Here is a 19891-nt window from a genome sequence, read left to right on the forward strand (position 1 = left end):
AGGCCCGGAATCCTAGGAGGATAAAATGGTTGCGTGGGCCAGGCCCAGAGTCCCCATGCTGGGTGCAATCTAAGGACTTGGAGCCCTGCATCCCAGCCACTCCAGTCATGACTGAAAGGGGCCAAGGCACAGCTAAGGCTGTGGCTTCAGAGGGTGCAAGTCCCTAGCTATGGTAGCTTCCATGAGGTGTTGAGCCTGCAGGTACACAGACGTCAAGAACTGAGGTTTGGGAATCTCTGCCTAGACTTCAGAGGATGTATGGAAATGCCTGGATGTCCAGGCAGAAGTTTGCTGCAGGGGTGGCACTCTCATGAAGAACCTCTGCTAGGGTAGTGTGGAAGGGAAATGTGGGGTCAGAGCCCCCCCCACACACACACAGAGTCCCTACTGGGGCACTGCCTAGAGGGCTACCATCCTCCAGACTCCAAAATGGTAGATCTACCAACAGCTTGCACCACATGCCTGGAAAATCCGCAAACACTCAACACCATCCTGTGAAAGCAGTCAGGAGTGAGGCTGTACTCTGCAAAGCCACAGGGGCGTAGCTGTCCGAGACTATGGGAACCCACCTTTTGAATCAGTGTGACCTGGATATAAGACATGGAGTCAAAGGATATCATTTTGGAGCTTTAAGATTTGACTGCCCACTGGATTTTGGACTTGCCTGGGGCCTATAGCCCCTTTGTTTGGGCCAATTTCTCCCATTTCGAATGGCTGTATTTACCTAATGCCTGTACCCTCATTGTATCTAGGAAGTAACTAACTTGCTTTTGATTTTACAGGGTCATAGGCAGATAGGTAGAAAGGACTTGCCTCGTCTCAGGTGAGACTTTGGATTATGGACTTTTGGGTTTTTTTTTTGTTTGTTTGTTTTGAGATGGAGTCTGGCTCTGTCGCTTAGGTTGGAGTGCAGTGCCGCTATCTCAGCTCACTGCAAGCTCCGCCTCCTGGGTTCATGCCATTCTCCTGCCTCAGCCTTCCGAGTAGCTGGGACTACAGGCACCCACCACCAGGCTGGCTAATTTTTTGTATTTTTAGTAGAAATGGGTTTCACCATGTTAGCCAGGATGGTCTCGATCTCCTGACCTCATGATCTACCTGTCTTGGCCTCCCAGAGTGCTGGGATTCCAGATATGAGCCACCGCGCCCAGCCAGACTTTTGAGTTAATGCTGAAATGTGTTAAGATTTTGAGGGACTGTAGAAGGCATGATTTGTTTCTAAATGTGAGGACATGAGATTTGGGAGGGGCCAGGTACATAACGATATGGTTTGGCTGTGTCCCCACCCAAATCTCATCTTGCATTTCCACATGTTGTGTGAGGGACTCAGTGGGAGGTAAGTGAATCATGGGGGCAGGTATTTCCTGTGCTGTTCTTGTGATAGTGAATAAGTCTCATGGGATCTGATGGTTTTGAAAAACACGAGTCTCCTTGCACAAGCTCTTTTTCTTTTTGTCCTCTGCTGTCAACCATGTAAGATGTGACTTGCTCTTCCTTGCCTTCTGCCATGATTGTGAGGCTTCCCAAGCCATGTGGAACTGTGAGTTTAATTAAACCTCTTTCCTATGTAAATTGCCCAATCTTGTGAATGTCTTTATCATCAGCTTGAAAATGGACAAATACAATGGCCATCTACAAGCCAAGGAGAGAAGCCTTAGAAGAAACCAACTAATCCTGCTGACACCTTGATCTTGGACTTCTAGCCTCTAGATTTGTAAGAAAATAAATTTTTCTAGTGTAAACTACCCAGTCTGTGGTATTCTGTTATGGTAGCCCTACTAAACTAATACAGTCCCTCAGAATACAAAGGCTCAATCCAGCACTTCCTTCTACCTTCAGTTCTACAAGCCTTGTCTGATTTAAAACAAACAAACAAACAAAAACTCTCTTTTAAAAAGTGATGCATTTAGCCTCCATGAACAAACACTGAGCCATCTTGCTCAGCCTAATGAAGAAATTCGGCCTGATGGCAAAGGGAAGCCGAGTTGATTCTTTATCAAGTCTGTTTTATCCAGCTTAGTATATGTTTACCAAAAAACTTCTACATGCCTAGTATTCTTGCTATCCTGTAGCCTAGAAACAAAAATAAGTGGCTAGAGAGTAAGGCACAAAATGTGCAAGGGAGAGAATCTTTGTCTTATACTAGTGTTCTTGTAAATATGACCAAGAGAATCATTAAAACAAAATGAAATAGCCTGGGGCTAACAGCAAGATGGAGAGTTCCCAGGAGCAGCACAGGACGGGAGATGGAAAAGGACATCAGTCAGTGCCTGTGGTCTGTCAGCTTCTTGACATGGGCCATCTCATTCAACTTCCCTAACACTTGAGAATTAGGTATCAGCATCCCTGCTTTAGATGAAGAAAACCAAGGCACAGCATGATTAAATTGTGCAACTAGTATGCTGCAGGACCAAGATTTTTCATACTGGTGTGTACACCAAATTCTTCATTATTTACACAAAGTTTTCATTAATTACACAGAAGTTGTACATTGAGAAGTAAATAGGTAAACAATCAACTGCTGAAAATTAGGATACCTGAGTCATTAAGAGATGTGAAAAGGATTCAAGATACAACTAATACTTATTGAATTGAAACACACTCTACCAGAAAGGAGTCAGAGTTAAGTTCCTAGAACAATAACTGATACATAATATAACAAAATCTTACTCATCAATTACTACTATTAATATTACCACTTCACTAAATCCTCCCAACAATCCCGTGAGGCACATACAGTTACAGTTATCCCCATTTTAGAAATAAGAATGATGATGCTTAGGGAAGTGAAAGTAATACACCAAAGAACACGGAACTGGGTAAAGGAGGATTAATTTTGTGTACAAGAACTAAAATGGGGCTGGGTGCGGTGGCTCATGTCTGTAATCACAGCACTTTGGGAGGCCGAGGCGGGCAGATCACAAGGTCAGGAGATCAAGACTATCCTGGCTAACATGGTGAAACCCCGTCTTTACTAAAAATACAAAAAGAAGAAAAAAAAAAAAAAATAGCCGGGTGCAGTGGTGTGCTCCTGTAGTCCCAACTACTCAGGAGGCTGAGGCAGGAGAATGGCGTGAACCCAGGAGGCAGAGCTTGCAGTGAGCTGAGATCGAGTCTCTGCATTCCAGCCTGGGTAACAGAGAGAGACTCCATCCCTCAAAAAAAGAATAAAAAAGAACTAAACTGGATCTCTTAAAAACATTTTTGAGGGTTTTTTTTTTTTTTGTTTGTTTGTTTTGTGTGTGTGTGTGTGTGTGTGTGTGTGCGTGTGTGTTTTGTCTTAGCTAACAGAAAAGGTAGTGCCTCTTACGGAATTGAAATGCTTCAAAGGAATTTTAATAAACTCCTCACTTCCTGAAGCTCTTTCCTTCTACTCTTGCTGGGCTACAAGCCACAAGAATCAAAAGAGAAGCTTGAAAGGCAGGAGGCAAAAGAAAAAAATTAAAAAGGCTGCCCCAGATGGCCCAGGATGAGCCAGGAAACGGACAGACTCTGCATGTGGGCACATATGAACCCATAAATGTACATAGTGTGATGTGCTGGCAGCCAGTTTGCCAGGGTGGCAAAAAACACTGGGTGAGTTGCCTGGACACAGAAAACTGGGACCAAATGAATTTGCGAAAGTCAGGCTCAGGCTGAATTTCTCATTGCTGCCAACATGCCTGAAGTGGGTTCCCAGGTCATTCCAGGAAGAGAAGATGTCTCAGATAAAAGTGGGCATGCGAACAACAAACAAAGAGAAGAAAAAGGTTTGATGATATAAATAAGCTGCATGGACTCAGGGGATGGGTAGGCAGAATCCAGGACTCTCCCAACCAGGCTGGTGCTCACCTCTCCCCTGTAGCTTGGACTACACACTCTCTCTCCCACCCAGCTGCAAGTCCCTCAGAAGCAACTGGGCACACAGAAGGCTTTCAGTAAATGTTGGTTAAATGAGTAAATGAATAAGAAAGAAAGCCAAAATAAATAAATAAATAAATAAATAAATAAATAAATAAATAAATAAATAAGAGAATTAAGTATACCTGCTTAGATTTGGTATCTGCCAAGAATATTAGAACATCATTATTAAAACTTTTCTCCATAACTCTGGTAAATAGCTGACATCCTATTCTAAAATCACAGAAAATCTGAATCCAGTTCATTTTATATTTATCATTCCTGATCTTATTTTAAATAAGCATGATTTTGGCCGGGCGCGGTGGCTCAAGCCTGTAATCCCAGCACTTTGGGAGGCCGAGACGGGCGGATCACGAGGTCAGGAGATCGAGACCATCCTGGCTAACATGGTGAAACCCCGTCTCTACTAAAAATACAAAAAACTAGCCGGGCGAGGTGGCGGGCGCCTGTAGTCCCAGCTACTTGGGAGGCTGAGGCAGGAGAATGGCGTAAACCCGGGAGGCGGAGCTTGCAGTGAGCTGAGATCCGGCCACTGCACTCCAGCCTGGGCGGCAGAGCGAGACTCCGTCTCAAAAAAAAATAAAATAAAATAAATAAGCATGATTTTATCACAAGCATTTACACAGAAAGATCAAACATCTCCAATGTTAAGTTCTACTTTAATCCTATAGGAGACTGAGCAGTTTTATTTTACTCACCAATCAGGACTACAAATGCATCGGTACTCACTTTCCCAATTTGCACTAACTCTTCCCTCTGCATTTTCGAATATGGTAGATAACATAAAAGAGGAAAGGCAAACTTGTTCTTCAGGTAGGGTAGAGATTTGAAATGTAAGGTCTGTGCCTGCCCTAGGCAACCCCCCGCCTTGTGCTGCCAGCTCTCACCACCATCACCTAAGTACCATAAGAAGAAAGAAAAATTAGGATAAAGGAATGTTCCAGGAGCAACAAAAGAGTTTTATAGTAGTAAGTGGTCAAACATTTTATTTTATAGATTAAGCTACTTGACTTAAAAATGGTGGGAGAGGGCTGGCTGTGGTGGTTTATGACTGCAATCCCCGTACTTCAGGAGGCCAAGGAGGGCGACTGCTTGAACCCAGTAGTTCAAGACCAGCCTGGGCAACGTGCCAAAACCTTATCTCTATAAAAAATACAAAAATTTGCTGGGCGTGCTGGCACGAGCCTGTCATCTTAGCTACCTGGGAGGATGATGTCGGGGGATCACTTGAGCAAGAGAGGTCATGCCACTGCACTCCACCTGGGTGACAGAGCAAGACCCTGTATCAAAAAAAATAATAATAAAATAAAAATTTAAAAATGGTGGAAGAATTGAATATATGACCCTAATATACAGACTTCCTTTTCTGTTTTCAAATCTAAAGATTGAAAGTGTGGCTGAAAACATCAAAGGACTTTTCAAGCTCATTTCTCTTCACATCTGTAAATGGCTAACAGTGATGAAATAATATTTGATGTTTGCAAACTTTCATTATCATTCTAAGTTTAGGACCAGCTCCTTTTGCCACAGAACATGATTATTGTTGTCTTCAAAAGGAAAAATAAATGACTGGTGATGTTTCCAGGTTTCTAAAAGTCCTTTAAATAAGAACAAAAAAGATTATCCTGCAGAGTACTTACAGCTTGATAACAGACATCTTCTTCTGAATCAGGAAAAATACAACAAGTTCCTTGAAAATTCCAATTGTCTGTCTCAAACCGTTCTTGCCAGTGATTAAGTCTAAACACCTAATTTTGTCTGTTTTATAGGTGATCAAAATGAAGGTTTTAGCTAATCAGGTAATTCATGAATGAACAAAAAGTCCCCAGAGTTTTTATGAGCACTCTCATTGATGTCTAGAAATCTTAAATTTCCCACCCCATTGGTGTTTAATTTTTTTTTAAGAGACAGGGTCTCGCTGTGTTGCCCAGGCTAGAGTGTGGTGGCTATTCATGGGCGTGTTCCCACTACTGATCAGCATGGGAGTTTTGACCTGCTCCATTTCTGACCTGGGCTAATTCACCCCTCCTTAGGCAACCTGGTGGTCCCCAGCTCTCAGGAGGTCACCACATTAATGCCGAACTTATTGCGGCCACCCTGTCAGCATAGTGTAATACAGCCCAATGCTCCCAGGCTCAAGCGATTCTCTGTCCTGTAAGGCACACACCGCCCAGCTGGTGCTTAACTTTTAACGCACACACCAATTGCAGGCAATAGGTATGATACAGACTTGAGGGGAGAAGGGTTAGTTCCAGTTAACAAATCAAGCGTTGCGCTTCAGGAGAATCACAGCTGAAGGTACTGAAGGTACTGGTGCTTGTCTTCAGCATTTCTGGGCATGAATCTTACCCACAGGCTTATTTCAGAGGTGATCAGTATAAGAACACTCTCAAAAATGGCAATCCTTCCACTGGCTTTGTACATGCCAACACTTTTATACACTCAGAAAAAAAGTCAAGCTTCTATTCACACTTATTTCAGTTTTAAATCTTGCACAGGGGCACAGCTAAGGCATATATAAATGAAATCAACTGTGAGTACTTTACCAGACACACCTGGCTCTTTCCAGGTGCCACTGTCCAATGACAGTGACCCTTGAGGGTTGGACAGGAGAATGGAAACAAATACAGATCTCTGTGGTATCTCTGTGATCCAACTACTTCAGTGAATTATGTAACACTACAGTTGAAGGGCCAATTAAATTATTAAGACTTTCCAAATTAAGAAGGAAGTTCAGCAAGGTCAAGAGACACATATTATGAACTGGAGACCCGAGGATGAGCCCTCAGTTAGCTAGCTACAGCTCTACTTTACCATAGCCCAGAGCTGTCTCCAAATAGAGAATCCCATGGGCAAAGAGGAACCCCTCCCTGGTTAGAGGACTAAGCCTCTCCAGATACTGCAGAGAACCAAGAGGCCTAATCTCAAAGCAGGGGCTCAAAAAACACAGCACTGGGCACTGATGCTGAAAGCAAAACAGCAAATTAACTGGATATACGAATCAAAGTGAAAATAACAACTCCTACAATTTGTATATCACTTAATAGTTTATAAAACACCTGGCCCAGAACTTGACTTGCATAAAACTCAGAAGATCTAACATAAGCAGCATCACAGTCCTAAATTCTAGCTGAGGAATCCTCAGCTATGATTAAGTAAATTAACTTAAGGTGGGCTAACTGGGTGACAAGATTCATACCCAGATACTCTCACTGGAAATGCCATTCCACTTCTTTCACACTTTATTGTATATTACTGACCTAAATACTAAAAAGAACCAAATTAAAAAATTAAAAATCAAATCTAATCCTCCCAAAAAATGTGTGGCACATACGAACACTGGACAAGTGAAAAAAGTTCCATCCATTGAGTTTCAGTCGATACTAAAATGGATCAAATAATTGTTTCAGATTAAACAGAAATGCTATTTTAGGGGACAGACTTTGTTAGGTGACAAACAGTAAGTAGACATTTGATGGCTTTATTTGTGCCCAGTTGAGCTGCTTCTGAGATGTGAATAAAGCTATCCCCAGTGGGCATCTGCAGTGCCTGTCCATTACCCATCACAGAAGAGATGGCTAGTCACATCTTTTCATTCCGGCTTCTCAGGCACACTCAGGTCCATTTTATCCCAGTGATGCCAATACACAGAACAGGATCTTCCAGACTTAACCCAACAGGCAACTGGCATATTCATCAACATAAAATAATTCCTTAAACAGAAGATGTTACCATTCAAGACTTTCACACCTGTGAGACAGCCCAGACAATCTCTCCAGGGAAGGATACAGCTATACCTTTCCAGAAATGAAGGCAAAGCCTGAAGTAAGAATATTTTTCATGGTTACTCCACTTGTAGCTGTACAGTGTAGAGCCCATGTTTGGAATACTGTGAAACCCATGGTCCTTCTACTGCTGTACTATCCCACTCAGATTATGAGATTAGACATGAGGAATCAAGAAATCAGTCTGGGCCCTTCCCAGTAACAAAGCTACGGTTCTAAGTTTCAAATATACTATTACTACTCACCCTCTCAAGGGGCAAGAGCCCTAACCAGATACCCTTATCCCCCACAAAAGAAGAAGAACAGAATTCAGGGGACCATGATCTCAGAAATTACATCTTTATTACTCACTAACACCCAACTGCAATTTTGTATTTCCCTGATTTATAAATGTAGGCAGCAAATCATAGTAGTACTAGCAGTACCTTTGACTTTGTTACTAACAAAATGTGACATTTCCATATCACATTACAGTATTATAGAAATATTAATCTTTATAAACATCACAACTTCAAAATTATTGTAGTTACTAGATCTGATGCTAGATGTTGTTAATGTGCTAATAAAACAGCACAAAAATTACTGTATCACCTTTTTAAAAAAAATTGACCAGTTTTGAAAAAACTGGCCTTTGTACCTATGGATTTTATATTTTACTTTAAAAAACGTTTCCCCAGACTGCCAATGGTCCCCTCGGTACAATAAAAAATTAAGAATCCATACTGAAGATATTCAGATAACACCTATCACAGATTAAAATAACCATATTATATAATTCTAATTTTGTGAACCTAATGAGTTTCAAAGAATGTGTAGAAATGTAAAATTCATCTAACCGTGGTAAAGTTTTGCTACCCAACAGGTCAGAAAAAGGTGTTTCTCTTAAAAAAGTTATTACATATGACAAATACGACTTACTAATTTAGAAAGATAGATTATAATAATTGTGCAATTAAATAAAATGTAATATAAAGGGCAAAGTTAACACTAATGACTCCTAAGTCATTTCTGGATGTAATACTGTGTCAATTCTACCATGAAAATCAACTATCATTTTTGTATGGAGGTGACAACTAGCATTCTAGTCAATAAAATGCTAAATATCAATGAGTGTGCCACACTGCTTTGGTAATGACTGCTTTTGGAAACTTACTTACAGTCTTATTTGATACCTTGTTAAGGAATAATATGAACAGAGGAGAATCATCTAATTTTAGATCAGAAAAGAACCCCAGAGATGCTCACTTTCCCCTCTCTGCCTCCCTCCACAAGATAAAAATGACTCCAGTCAGATAGCCAAATTTTGATACATGCCTATTATGTGCTGGGTACCTTTCAAGGAAGAAGAGACCAAGTGATGAACAGGACTGAACAGGACACACAAAGTCCCTGCCTTTGTGGACTTAAATGCTAAAAGGAAGACAGACAATGATCAAGTAAACAAGTGATACACCCAAATAAATCACTTAATATTTCTAAAACCACACAGACAGTTGGATGTAGAGCCTTGCTTGGGCCCTTGTTTCCTCCCACTAATCCCGTGTTCTATTATGTCACAATGCCGGGATCACAGAAACAAAGGACAGAAATCAAAGAGAAGGTGCAGAACAGGGAGAAGGCTCAGAAAGAGGAAACCTGAACAATACTTCGAGGGGAGGGGATGTCCTTGGTACATTTCTTTAATTAAGCATTGTCAACCCTGTCTGTAACTGCTCCTTGGACAAAATAAGCCACAAGATAAAAAATAAAATTGCTTCAAATCCATTGGTAATGGAAACGAAATGATACCTAAGTACTATGTCCTCTTCCATGGAACACAATACCAACCCCCATGCACACAACTCTGTACGCTATGGAACAATTCCCTAACTTCCTATAGAAAAATCAATTCCTCTGAAAGACTGAAAGTGTTGAAAGAGAATCCAGTTCCCCTTATTGGCCACCAAATGGGCCTGAATCTCAGTTTCTCAGGGCACAGGGCAATCCCCCATGTGCCTTTCTGCTATCATTTTCACAACATTGAAGGCGAAACAAAGCGGTGGTTTAATCCCCAGCTGTAGTTACCAAAGGGAAGCAGTTGAGGCTAATGTTTATAGCTCAGCTGGCTTGGCTGGGCGAAATGGGGTAAAAGCATTGCATGGCTTCCACCTAACAGGCCCCACTGTTTCTCCACAGGGGCTTTGGCTTTCTGGCCAACTCTCCAAACAGTCATCATTGGCAAATGACCAACCAAACCAAAATTTAAATATATTTTTCAATACATTTCTTGCTTTTCCCTGGCTAAGGGAAATGAAATATATATAATTTCAACAGGTACTGACCCATTAATCCCCAAAACAATCCAATGTGCTATTTTTGTTCTTTCTACTCTCACAACAAAAATATTTATTTTGACTACTAAGTTTTGGGATTACAACAGTTAATCTGGAAAAAGAAGAGTGGTTTCCCAAATGATAGAACGTTAACTTGGATGTTTCACTTTTTCTTTTCATATGCTTTTTAAATCTTTGGGTCAATATGAAGTTTTCCCTATAACATTTGAAAAAAATGTGTCATAAATTACTATGGAAGCATGGAAAATAAAACTCAAAGCATCTGCTTAAGAAATTTTTACATATAAATTATTCAGAAAGTTAATGGTGAGGTTAAAAAACAGAGAACCATGGCCAGTATACAATGAAAGGAAAATTTTGCTTCACATCATGTGATTTCAATATGTATTTAGGAAGGCAAGCTCTGCCAAACTTCCACCGGAATTGTTGTAACAGTCTTTTTCATTGTAATAGCTACTACTTACTGAGTGCCACACCTCACATAACACTTCTCTTAATTCTTCCCTCTACCACGTCAAGTAGGTGTTCGCGTATGTGGTGATAGAATTTATCAAAGTTACATAGAAAGTAGCCAAGGTGGAATTTGAAGGAAGGCCTCTCCAAGTAATGTCCATGTTCTCCTTCAGTTTCAACTCTAATCACACTCAAAAATGCTTTTACATAATGAAGATGATGACTATGATAAGATTAAATTCCCGCTTACCTAAATCCACTTTCTCATAGTTTAAAAAAAGGTCTATATTTTCTCCCAAGTTGAAAAGAACCCCCTACCTCTCATCCCACTAAAAAATAAGGCACAAAACACACCACTTCCCCCAACCTACTGTATCAGAGAAACCACCGAGCTGAAATGACAGGATTCCACTGTTTTTGCACCCTAAGTCCACAGTATCTGTCAAGTCCACCAATTCAGCCCTTCTCAACCTAAGAAAACACTCGCCATCAGAGAAATGCAAATCAAAACCACAATGAGATACCATCTCACACCAGTTAGAATGGCAATCATTAAAAAGTCAGGCAACAACAGGTGTTGGAGAGGAGGTGGAGAAATAGGAACACTTTTACACTGTTGGTGGGATTGTAAACTAGTTCAACCATTATGGAAAACAGTATGGCAATTCCTCAAGGATCTAGAACTAGATGTACCATATGACCCAGCCATCCCACTACTGGGTATATACCCAAAGGATTATAAATCATGCTGCTATAAAGACACATGCATACGTATGTTTATTGCGGCACTATTCACAATAGCAAAGACTTGGAATCAACCCAAATGTCCATCTGTGACAGACTGGATTAAGAAAATGTGGCACATATACAACATGGAATACTATGCAGCCATAAAAAAGGATGAGTCTGCGTCCTTTGTAGGGACATGGATGCAGCTGGAAACCATCATTCTTAGCAAACTATCACAAGAACAGAAAACCAAACACCGCATGTTCTCACTCATAGGTGGGAACCGAACAATGAGATCACTTGGACTCGGGAAGGGGAACATCACACACCGGGGCCTATCATGGGGAGGGGGGAGGGGGGAGGGATTGCACTGGGAGTTATACCTGATATAAATGATGAATTGATGGGTGCTGACGAGATGATGGGTGCAGCACACCAACATGGCACAAGTATACATATGTAACAAACCTGCACGTTATGCACATGTACCCTAGAACTTAAAGTATAATAAAAAAAAAAAATTAAAAAAAAATTTTTTTAGAAGTAAATAAAAAAAAAAAAGAAAGAAAACAAAGCTTGTGCTGTTGATTGCACCTCCACAGCTGTCTGTTAAACTTCAGGAGTTTATTATCTGCTTATTAATGACATTTGTATTTTGTCAGATTTGACCAATTTTATTAATTTATCTTTAAAGGACTTTCAGCTATTTATACAACAAATCTGCTATAATCAAGAACTTCTCTATTCAATCAGATTAGAGTTATTACTGTAAAATCTTGGTTTACTTGCCTCCCTCTTCAATTTTCTTACAATTAAAGACCATACCAGTAGGGTGTGGTGGCTCACACCTGTAATCCCAGCACTTTGGGAGGCTGAGGCATGTGAATCACTTGAAGTCAGGAGTTCAAGACCAGCCTGGCCAACATGGTGAAACCCCATCTCCACTAGAAATACAAAAATTAGCCAGGCATGGTGGTGCCCACCTGTAATCCCACCTCCTCAGGAGGCTGAGGCACAAGAATCGCTTGAACCTGGGAAGCAGAGGTTGCAGTGAGCCAAGATCACGCCAGTGCACTCCAGCCTGGGTGACAGAGTGAGACTCTGTCTCAAAAAAATTTTTTTTAAAAAAGATAAATAAATAAAGACCATACCATGCACAAGTAGTTGGTGTTTTAGAAATGGAGATACATAAGTAGGCACAACACACACCCACACTCACACTGCCAGAAAGCAATAAAACCGTCAGGACAAGGCTCTGCCACAGACTGTGAGATTGCATCATAGTGGGAAAGAGGTCACTGTAATCAGAAATGCATAGGCTGCAATCCTGGTTCCAACCCGGGCCTCAGCATCCTCATTATGTAGAGATGGGACAGCGAAAACTAGACATAAAAATAAACCGTTTAGCACAGTGCACAATATTCATAGTAGTTACCATCACCACCACCAATAACTTCAAAGTGGGGTCATTTTCCCAGCTGCCCCATTGTTTCTCGATTCATAACTGGGACATGTCACTGTCTTCCCCTCGCCCCTTCTTTTGTACTAGCTTTATTGAGATTTACTTTATATAACATAAAATTCATCCTGTTACAGTGTCCAATTTAGTCGGTTTTAGTGTCACAGTTGAGTAACCACCACCACTATCTACTTCCAGAACATTTTTATCTCCCCAAAGAAACAGCATACCCCATTACTCCTTCCCCCCAGCTCCTGGCAACCACTGATTTATTTCAGTCTCTATGAATTTGCCTATTGCAGACATTTTATATAAGTAGAATGATACAATATGTGGCTTTTATGTCTGGCTTCTTTCACTTAGCGTACTGTTTTCAAGGTTTATCCATAGTTTAGCATGTATCAGTTCTTTATCCCTCATTATGGCTGAATAATAGTCCACTGTGTGAAATATTATATTTACCTATTCATAGGTTGACAGGCATTTGGGTTGTTTCCACTTTGGGGCTATTATGAATAATGCTCCTGTGAATGTTCCTGTACAAGTGTTTGTGTGGTCATATATTTTCATTTCTCAGGTATATACCTAGGAGTGCAATTGTTGGGTCATATGCAACTCTCTATTCAACCATCTGAAGAACTCCAGATTGTTTTCCAAAGCAGATGTACTATTTTACATTAACACATACAGCGTATTCCACTTTTCCTACAACCTTGCCAATACTTGTTATTGTCTTTTTGACTGTAGAAATTCTAGCATGTTAAGGTATTGCAGTGTGGTTTTGATCTGCATTTCTCTGATGGCTAATGATATTGAGCATCTTTTCATGTTCTAATTGGCCATTTGTATATCTTCTTTGGAGAAATGTCTGTTTGGGTCCTTGGCCCACTTTTAAATTTTTTTTTTTTAATTCTTGAGTTATAAGGTTTTTATATGTTCTAGATTCAAATTCTTTCTGAAACATATTATTTGTACATATTTTCTCCCATTTTGTGAATTTTCTTTCCATTTTTGTTGTTGTTGTTTTTAGACAGAGTCTCACTCTGTCACCCAGGCTGGAATGCAGTGGCGCAATCTCAGTTCACTGCAACCTTCGCCTCTGGGTTCAAGTGATTACCCTGCCTCAGCCTCCTGAGTAGCTGGGATGACAGGCATGTGCCACCACACCTGGTTTTTTTCGTTCGTTTGTTTTTTTGGTATTTTTAGTAGAGAAAAGGTTTCACCATGTTGGTTAGGCTGGTCTCGAACTCCAGACCTCAAATGATCCACCTGCCTTGGTCTCCCAAAGTGCTGAGATTACAGGTGTGAGCCACAGTCCCAGGTCTCTTTCCACTTTTTAACGGTGTCCTTTGAGGCACAAAAAATTTTAATTTGTATAAAGTCAAATATATCTATTTTTTTCTCTTGTTGCTCATGCTTTTGGTGTCGCATATACAAATCCATTACCTAATCCAAGGTTATAAAATTTTGTATCTCAAGTTTTATAGTTTTAGTTCCTAGATTTCTGTTTATAATCCATTTTGAGTTAATTTTTGCATATGGTGTGAGGGAGCTGTTCAACTTCACTCTTTTTGCATGTGGATATCCAGTTTTTCCAGCACCTTTTATTGAAAAGATTATTCTTTTCTCCAGTGAACTGTGTTGGCGTTCCTCTCCTTTTAAAAACACATTCAGAACATTTCATTCTTTGCAGGTATAGATCAGTCTCATATTATTTTCCATCTATTAAGCATTATCTTACTCTCTTTAAACATGCAAATCATTGAAGAATATATGTGAATGTCTCCTGTACTTACTTATGCTTAGACAATCATTAACATTTAAAAACATTTAGCCAAGTACCTATTTTGTGTCAGGCAGTATTCTAGATGCTGAGATACAATCCCCATGAGGCAATATGAGTTCTTGGAGATTACTATAAATACACATTGTATTCTACGACAGGGAGGAAAAGAACCACAGATGCTGAAAAAACAGAACAACTATTTCTGTGATGAAGGTTCTAAATGGGTCACACCGAGGAGAGGCACCAAAAAGAACAACTGAATTGTCAAAGAAAGGCTCTAAGAGTATTCCAGAAACGGGGAAATAATGGACATGAAAGTGTGTATTTGGAAAGAGGCTCAAGGTATCTAGGGAACAGAGGTTTAACATATAGACTGTGTGGTGACAGGTAAAGGTGCCTCTTGAGAGGTAAGCAATGTTGAGTGTTATGGATATCATATACACCATGCTACAGAACTTTAACTACATTTGTATGTGATGGCAACCAACTCTAGACATGAACAAGAAAGTCATGTGTATTTTAGGAAGAGGACTGTGGGGATAACTGTACAGAACTAACTAGTAGAGGGACAGATTAGTACTGAGCACATCTCACATATGTCCAGCCTGCAGGGGGAGAGTGTGTGTGTATGTGTGTGTGTGTTTCTTTCTTTCTACAACTGCATGACAACAATGTATTTTGCTCCTATCTCTTGGTGATAACAAGACAACTAAGACATTTTATACTTGGTTCTGCCTTCCTCATTTCACTGAAGTGTGTGTACTGCCAGCCTTGCAGATGATGTTGTGTACATATCCTATTGGCTTTTCAATTCTATTTTATTCGTATTAACAATCTTTTTCAGATACTCTACTGTAACATGTCATAAAAGATATAATACTATCATTGAAGGTCATTTAACTTTGCACCCATCTTCTGGTCACAGAGCCCAACTGAAATGAAGTTAGTCATTCACACGCCTTACAGACTGCTTCTTCCCCTTTTTCAATTCAAATTATTCCATTTTAACTATTCTTCCAATATTGTCTAGCATATTTTGCCATAACTATCAACTGGGAAAGAATGTCAACATGCTTCCATCATCAGTTTCATACAAGCAAGTTTACAGCTCTACTTTTACCCTTTCTATTTGGATTTTCTACAGTTTTCCAGAATCAGAACTATATCCAAGTCAAAAATTCTTCATTTCTCCTAGTACATGCAACAAATATTTTTGCATTTAATATAACCCCAGCAATACTACTAGCAAGAAAAAGCACACTGAAGCTTCTCTCCAGTATAATGTTCAATTTGTAACTGGTACTCCATAAATGGACCTTTAGCATAAAAGGAGGTGTTATTTTTGCTGTCACAGTGGTGAGAACTGCACTCTGTTCAATGGAATGAAACACGTCCTCAAAATAAATGAGCAGGAGACATAATGGAATTCTACATTCCTCGTTCTTTTCTGTTAACTGACTGCGGGTGTGAATGTGATCCATCATCTTGTATCCCTGCTGGAAGAGCCTGTTCTACACCCCATCCTCCCTCCAGTGATTCTTATTTACAAAGACTTGTGTAAAATAAGTCATTTATTTGCAACAGCAGGAAAACTGGCCAGCAAGCTGGCTATGTAATAAATAAATAAAGTCAAATTGGCTCACAAAAAAAAAAGGATGGAAAAAATGAAATTATAGTGGCTGCGATACGTCTTACACATGAAGAAACGGTTAAATTTTTGTATCAGAGAAGGATAAATCTTTGATTCCTGCCTCCGCTTCAGCAACTTTCCTATGTAGCTGCCAATTTTTCATCCTAGCAAAATCATTAAAAACTGAAAATTACATATTTTTAAACCACTTTAAAAGCAGAGGCTCAGAGACAGAGAAAGAGTAAAGAAAAGAAAAATCCATCTGGAAGGATATAATCAAAAAAATGTTAGCACAGTGATTATCATCTCTGGATAGTAAAATTGTAAATATTTTTCATTTTATGCTAAGTAGGAAGAACAAAAAAGGCAGAAAGAAAAAACTTTATTAGGTATTTGGAAAGGTAGCTATGCAGAAACAGGAGATTTGCATATTGTGCTGAGGCTAGGACAAAATCTAAAGTATATACAGATGTCCACAATGTTCCAGCCATGCAAAACATTTTATAACTCATTCAGGCACAGGAACATAACTTCATCCTTTAAGCTTTTTTACCCTTCCAATAGATCTCTGAGATTCCTATTACCATCATTTTACTTAGAAAACCAAACCTCAGAGAAATTTAAATGCAAACAGCCAAGTTCTCACATCATACCCAGTAATTCACCAAGCCCAGGTGGTGCCACATCGTGGAGCAATGGAACTCCATTTTTTTCCATCTATAACAGAAGGCGGGCCCTGTTTATGTGAGCTATGTCTCCTTTAATATGTTAACTAACTAAATCTATGAATTTTATTCCAGAAAGTTGTATTACAGGTGGAAGGATATTTCTAAAGCAGGAGACTCCATAAAGAAATCACAACCAATCAATCAAACATAAAAACGCCACTTGCCAGAGGACAGTCTAGTAGGCCTTCTACGTTTCCTTTTCTCTGGCTCTCCAGTAAGTCAAGTGGCAAAACACAAGAAATACCATGTGGTGCCACAAAATGATGGCAAATCTAGCACTATGGTACCTAAATTAACACCTGGAATATGGCTTTGAAGCCTCAACGTATACTCTGTTGGAGTAACGTAGTGTCCATAGTGAGCAGAGAAGTCCATCAAATGGATTACCTGTGAGATATAACCTGGAGGCACATGAATGGGAGGAATGGATCCATTCGGTGACATCATGGGAACTTCAGCAGGTCCTAAAAGAGATGAGTCAGATGTTAATAGCTGAAGAAACATGCATTATTCAAAATAATCAGTGTTTTCAATGTACTATCCAAACTGAAGATAATTACTGTGACAATCTTCTCTTCAAAAGTTGGTATATATTGTCCTTTTTTTTTTGAGGCGGAGTCTCGCTCTGTCGCCCGGACTGGAGTGCAGTGGCCAGATCTCAGCTCACTGCAAGCTCCGCCTCCCGGGTTTACACCATTCTCCTGCCTCAGCCTCCCGAGTAGCTGGGACTACAGGCACCCGCCACCTCGCCCGGCTAGTTTTTGTATTTTTAGTAGAGACGGGGTTTCACCGTGTTAGCCAGGATGGTCTCGATCTCCTGACCTCGTGATCCGCCCGTCTCGGCCTCCCTATATTGTCTTAAAGCTAAACCTGAAACCACAAATGAAAAGGAATTCTCCAGCTATACAAATCAAAGAAAACAAACGAAAAACCCAAAACTATAAGTATCTTTATAAATATTTAATGATTCCCAAAACCTCAAGTTCCATAAACCAAGATTGCTCAGTTAATAGTAGTCTAACAGAGTGGGGCAAAAAGTTTCTTTCTTTTTATTTGACCTTTAACAGAATGTATAATTAATCAATATTTAAACAAATCAATTATAAAATTATTTTCTATTATGGTTTAAAAAGCTCCTACAGACTTTGGGTTTATGATTTTCAGTTAGATTATCATTTTTAATAAATTACTGTAACATGCCATAATTTGAAATAGAAGAGATCCTTAAATTATTGCAAACCAACTGAATAAGGCAGGGGGAAAAAACAGATCCTTTTTTTGGACAGAGTCTTGCTCTTGTTGCCAAGTCTGGAGTGCAATGGCGCGATCTCGGCTCACTACAACCTCTGCCTCCCAGGTTCAAGCGATTCTCCTGCCTCAGTCTCCTGAGTAGCTGAGATTACAGATGCCTGCCACCACGCCCAGATAATTTTTTTGTATTTTCAGTAGAGACGGGGTTTCACCACGTTGGCCAGCCTGGTCTCGGACTCCTGACCTCGTAATTCACCCACCTCGGCCTCCCAAATTGCTGGGATTACAGGTGTGAGCCACCACATCAGGCCTAGATCATATTTTAAAATAAGGACTATTAAAAATATGAATGCCAAATTTACTTGGATTTTTCAAAGTAAAGCATTAAATTAACAAGAAATTTGTTTCAAAATAGGAAATTCAGCTTTCTGATCCACCATCTGGGATGGAACCACAACCAAAACGCAGATTTTCGTAAAAGTCCTTACAGAAAAAGCACCACTCTCACAGTTGAACCCTTGGACACAATAGAAAATCCAAAGGCCAAGATCCAGAATAAAGAAGGAATTTCTCCTGATCAGCAGAGACTGATCTTTGCCGGCAAGCAACTGAAAGATGAACATACTCTGTCTTAACTACACATTCAAAAGGAGTCCGCTCTTCATCTTGTGTTGGGACTTCATAGAAGTAGTCATACCACTCCCGAGAAGAACAAACGTAATAGAAAAAGATTAAGCTGGATGTCCTGAGATACGATAAGGTAGATGACAACAGCAAAATGAGTGGCCTTCACTAGCAGTGTCCTTCAGATGAATGTGGTGCCAGAGTTTTTATGGCCAGTCACAAACATTTGACAGACATTATTGTAGCAAATATTGTCTGACTTACTGCTTCAACAAACCAGAAGACAAGGCTCGGCGCAGTGGCTCACTTGAGCCCAGGAGTTTGAGACCAGCCTGGGCAACATAGCAAGATCCCATCTCTATAAAAAATTTAAAAGTTGCTAGGCATGGTGGTGCGTGTCTGTGGTCCTAGCCACTTGGAAGGCTCAGGTGGGAGGATGGCTTGAGCCCAGGAGGTCGAGGCTACAGTAAGTCATGATCAAGCCACCATACCCCAGCCTGCGCACAGAGCGAGACTCTGTCTTCCCAAAAACATTTTTAAAAACAGAAGACAAGCAATTGTGTATAAGTTAATAAAAGATGTGAACAACAACAAAAAGCTAAATTCAATGAATGTTAATTACATGTCTAAGGCAAACAACGAATGGCAAGGTTAACGATTACCCAAGATATAGTTTTCAGTTAATAATTAATTACAAAGAAACTGGCCGCTGTTACATCAAAATCAACTTCGGACACCTTTCAAAGATCTAACGATTAAACAAATGGTTTCCCTAGAAATGCAAGAACCTCATGGCCACTGGTTTTCTATTTGGTGGCTGGCTCGCCTATTTAGCAGCCCACCTCCCAAATGTCAATAGAAAACTTTGTGTTTCTAGTCCAAGATGGGACTTCCTGGCTCCACTTGGAGCTAGCATTGTTTATTTGCTTTATCCTAATGTATGTTGTGCTGTCAGCAATGAAAATTGCTCAGCTGGAACAAAAACCAAGAGAAATACAACACTTTATTTGGCAAAAGGCAGATCCTGCCATCCAGTGCTGCATTTAAATGTGCATACAATGGATCTTTCACTTCACAGTACAACCAGTGTTATGACCACTTCACAGGAGAGGACTCAGTAGGGGAAAAAGGGACAGGGACACTGGTGAGCATATGAACAAGTCTGTGAAATAGGAAAGAAAACAGGAGCAGGGAAGAACATTTGTATATTTAT

The 19891-nt window shown here is 40.1% G+C and overlaps 1 protein-coding gene and 1 pseudogene across 4 annotated transcripts in view; one reads left to right on the forward strand and one right to left on the reverse strand.

The window, feature by feature from the left end:
* The window catches only part of FNDC3B (fibronectin type III domain containing 3B), a 373640-nt gene that overhangs the window by 165955 nt on the left and 187794 nt on the right, over positions 1–19891 (reverse strand). For all 4 annotated transcript variants that reach the window (XM_010356910.2, XM_010356911.2, XM_030929406.1 and 1 more), the window contains one exon: positions 17191–17267. In XM_010356910.2, coding sequence (XP_010355212.1) covers positions 17191–17267 — 77 coding nt within the window. The remainder of the gene's footprint in view (positions 1–17190; positions 17268–19891) is intronic.
* Positions 18404–19891, forward strand: part of LOC115897613 — a 57501-nt pseudogene continuing 56013 nt past the window's right edge.

The sequence above is a fragment of the Rhinopithecus roxellana genome, chromosome 1 (genome assembly GCF_007565055.1).
Source record: "Rhinopithecus roxellana isolate Shanxi Qingling chromosome 1, ASM756505v1, whole genome shotgun sequence".
NCBI classification, from domain to species: Eukaryota; Metazoa; Chordata; class Mammalia; order Primates; family Cercopithecidae; genus Rhinopithecus; species Rhinopithecus roxellana.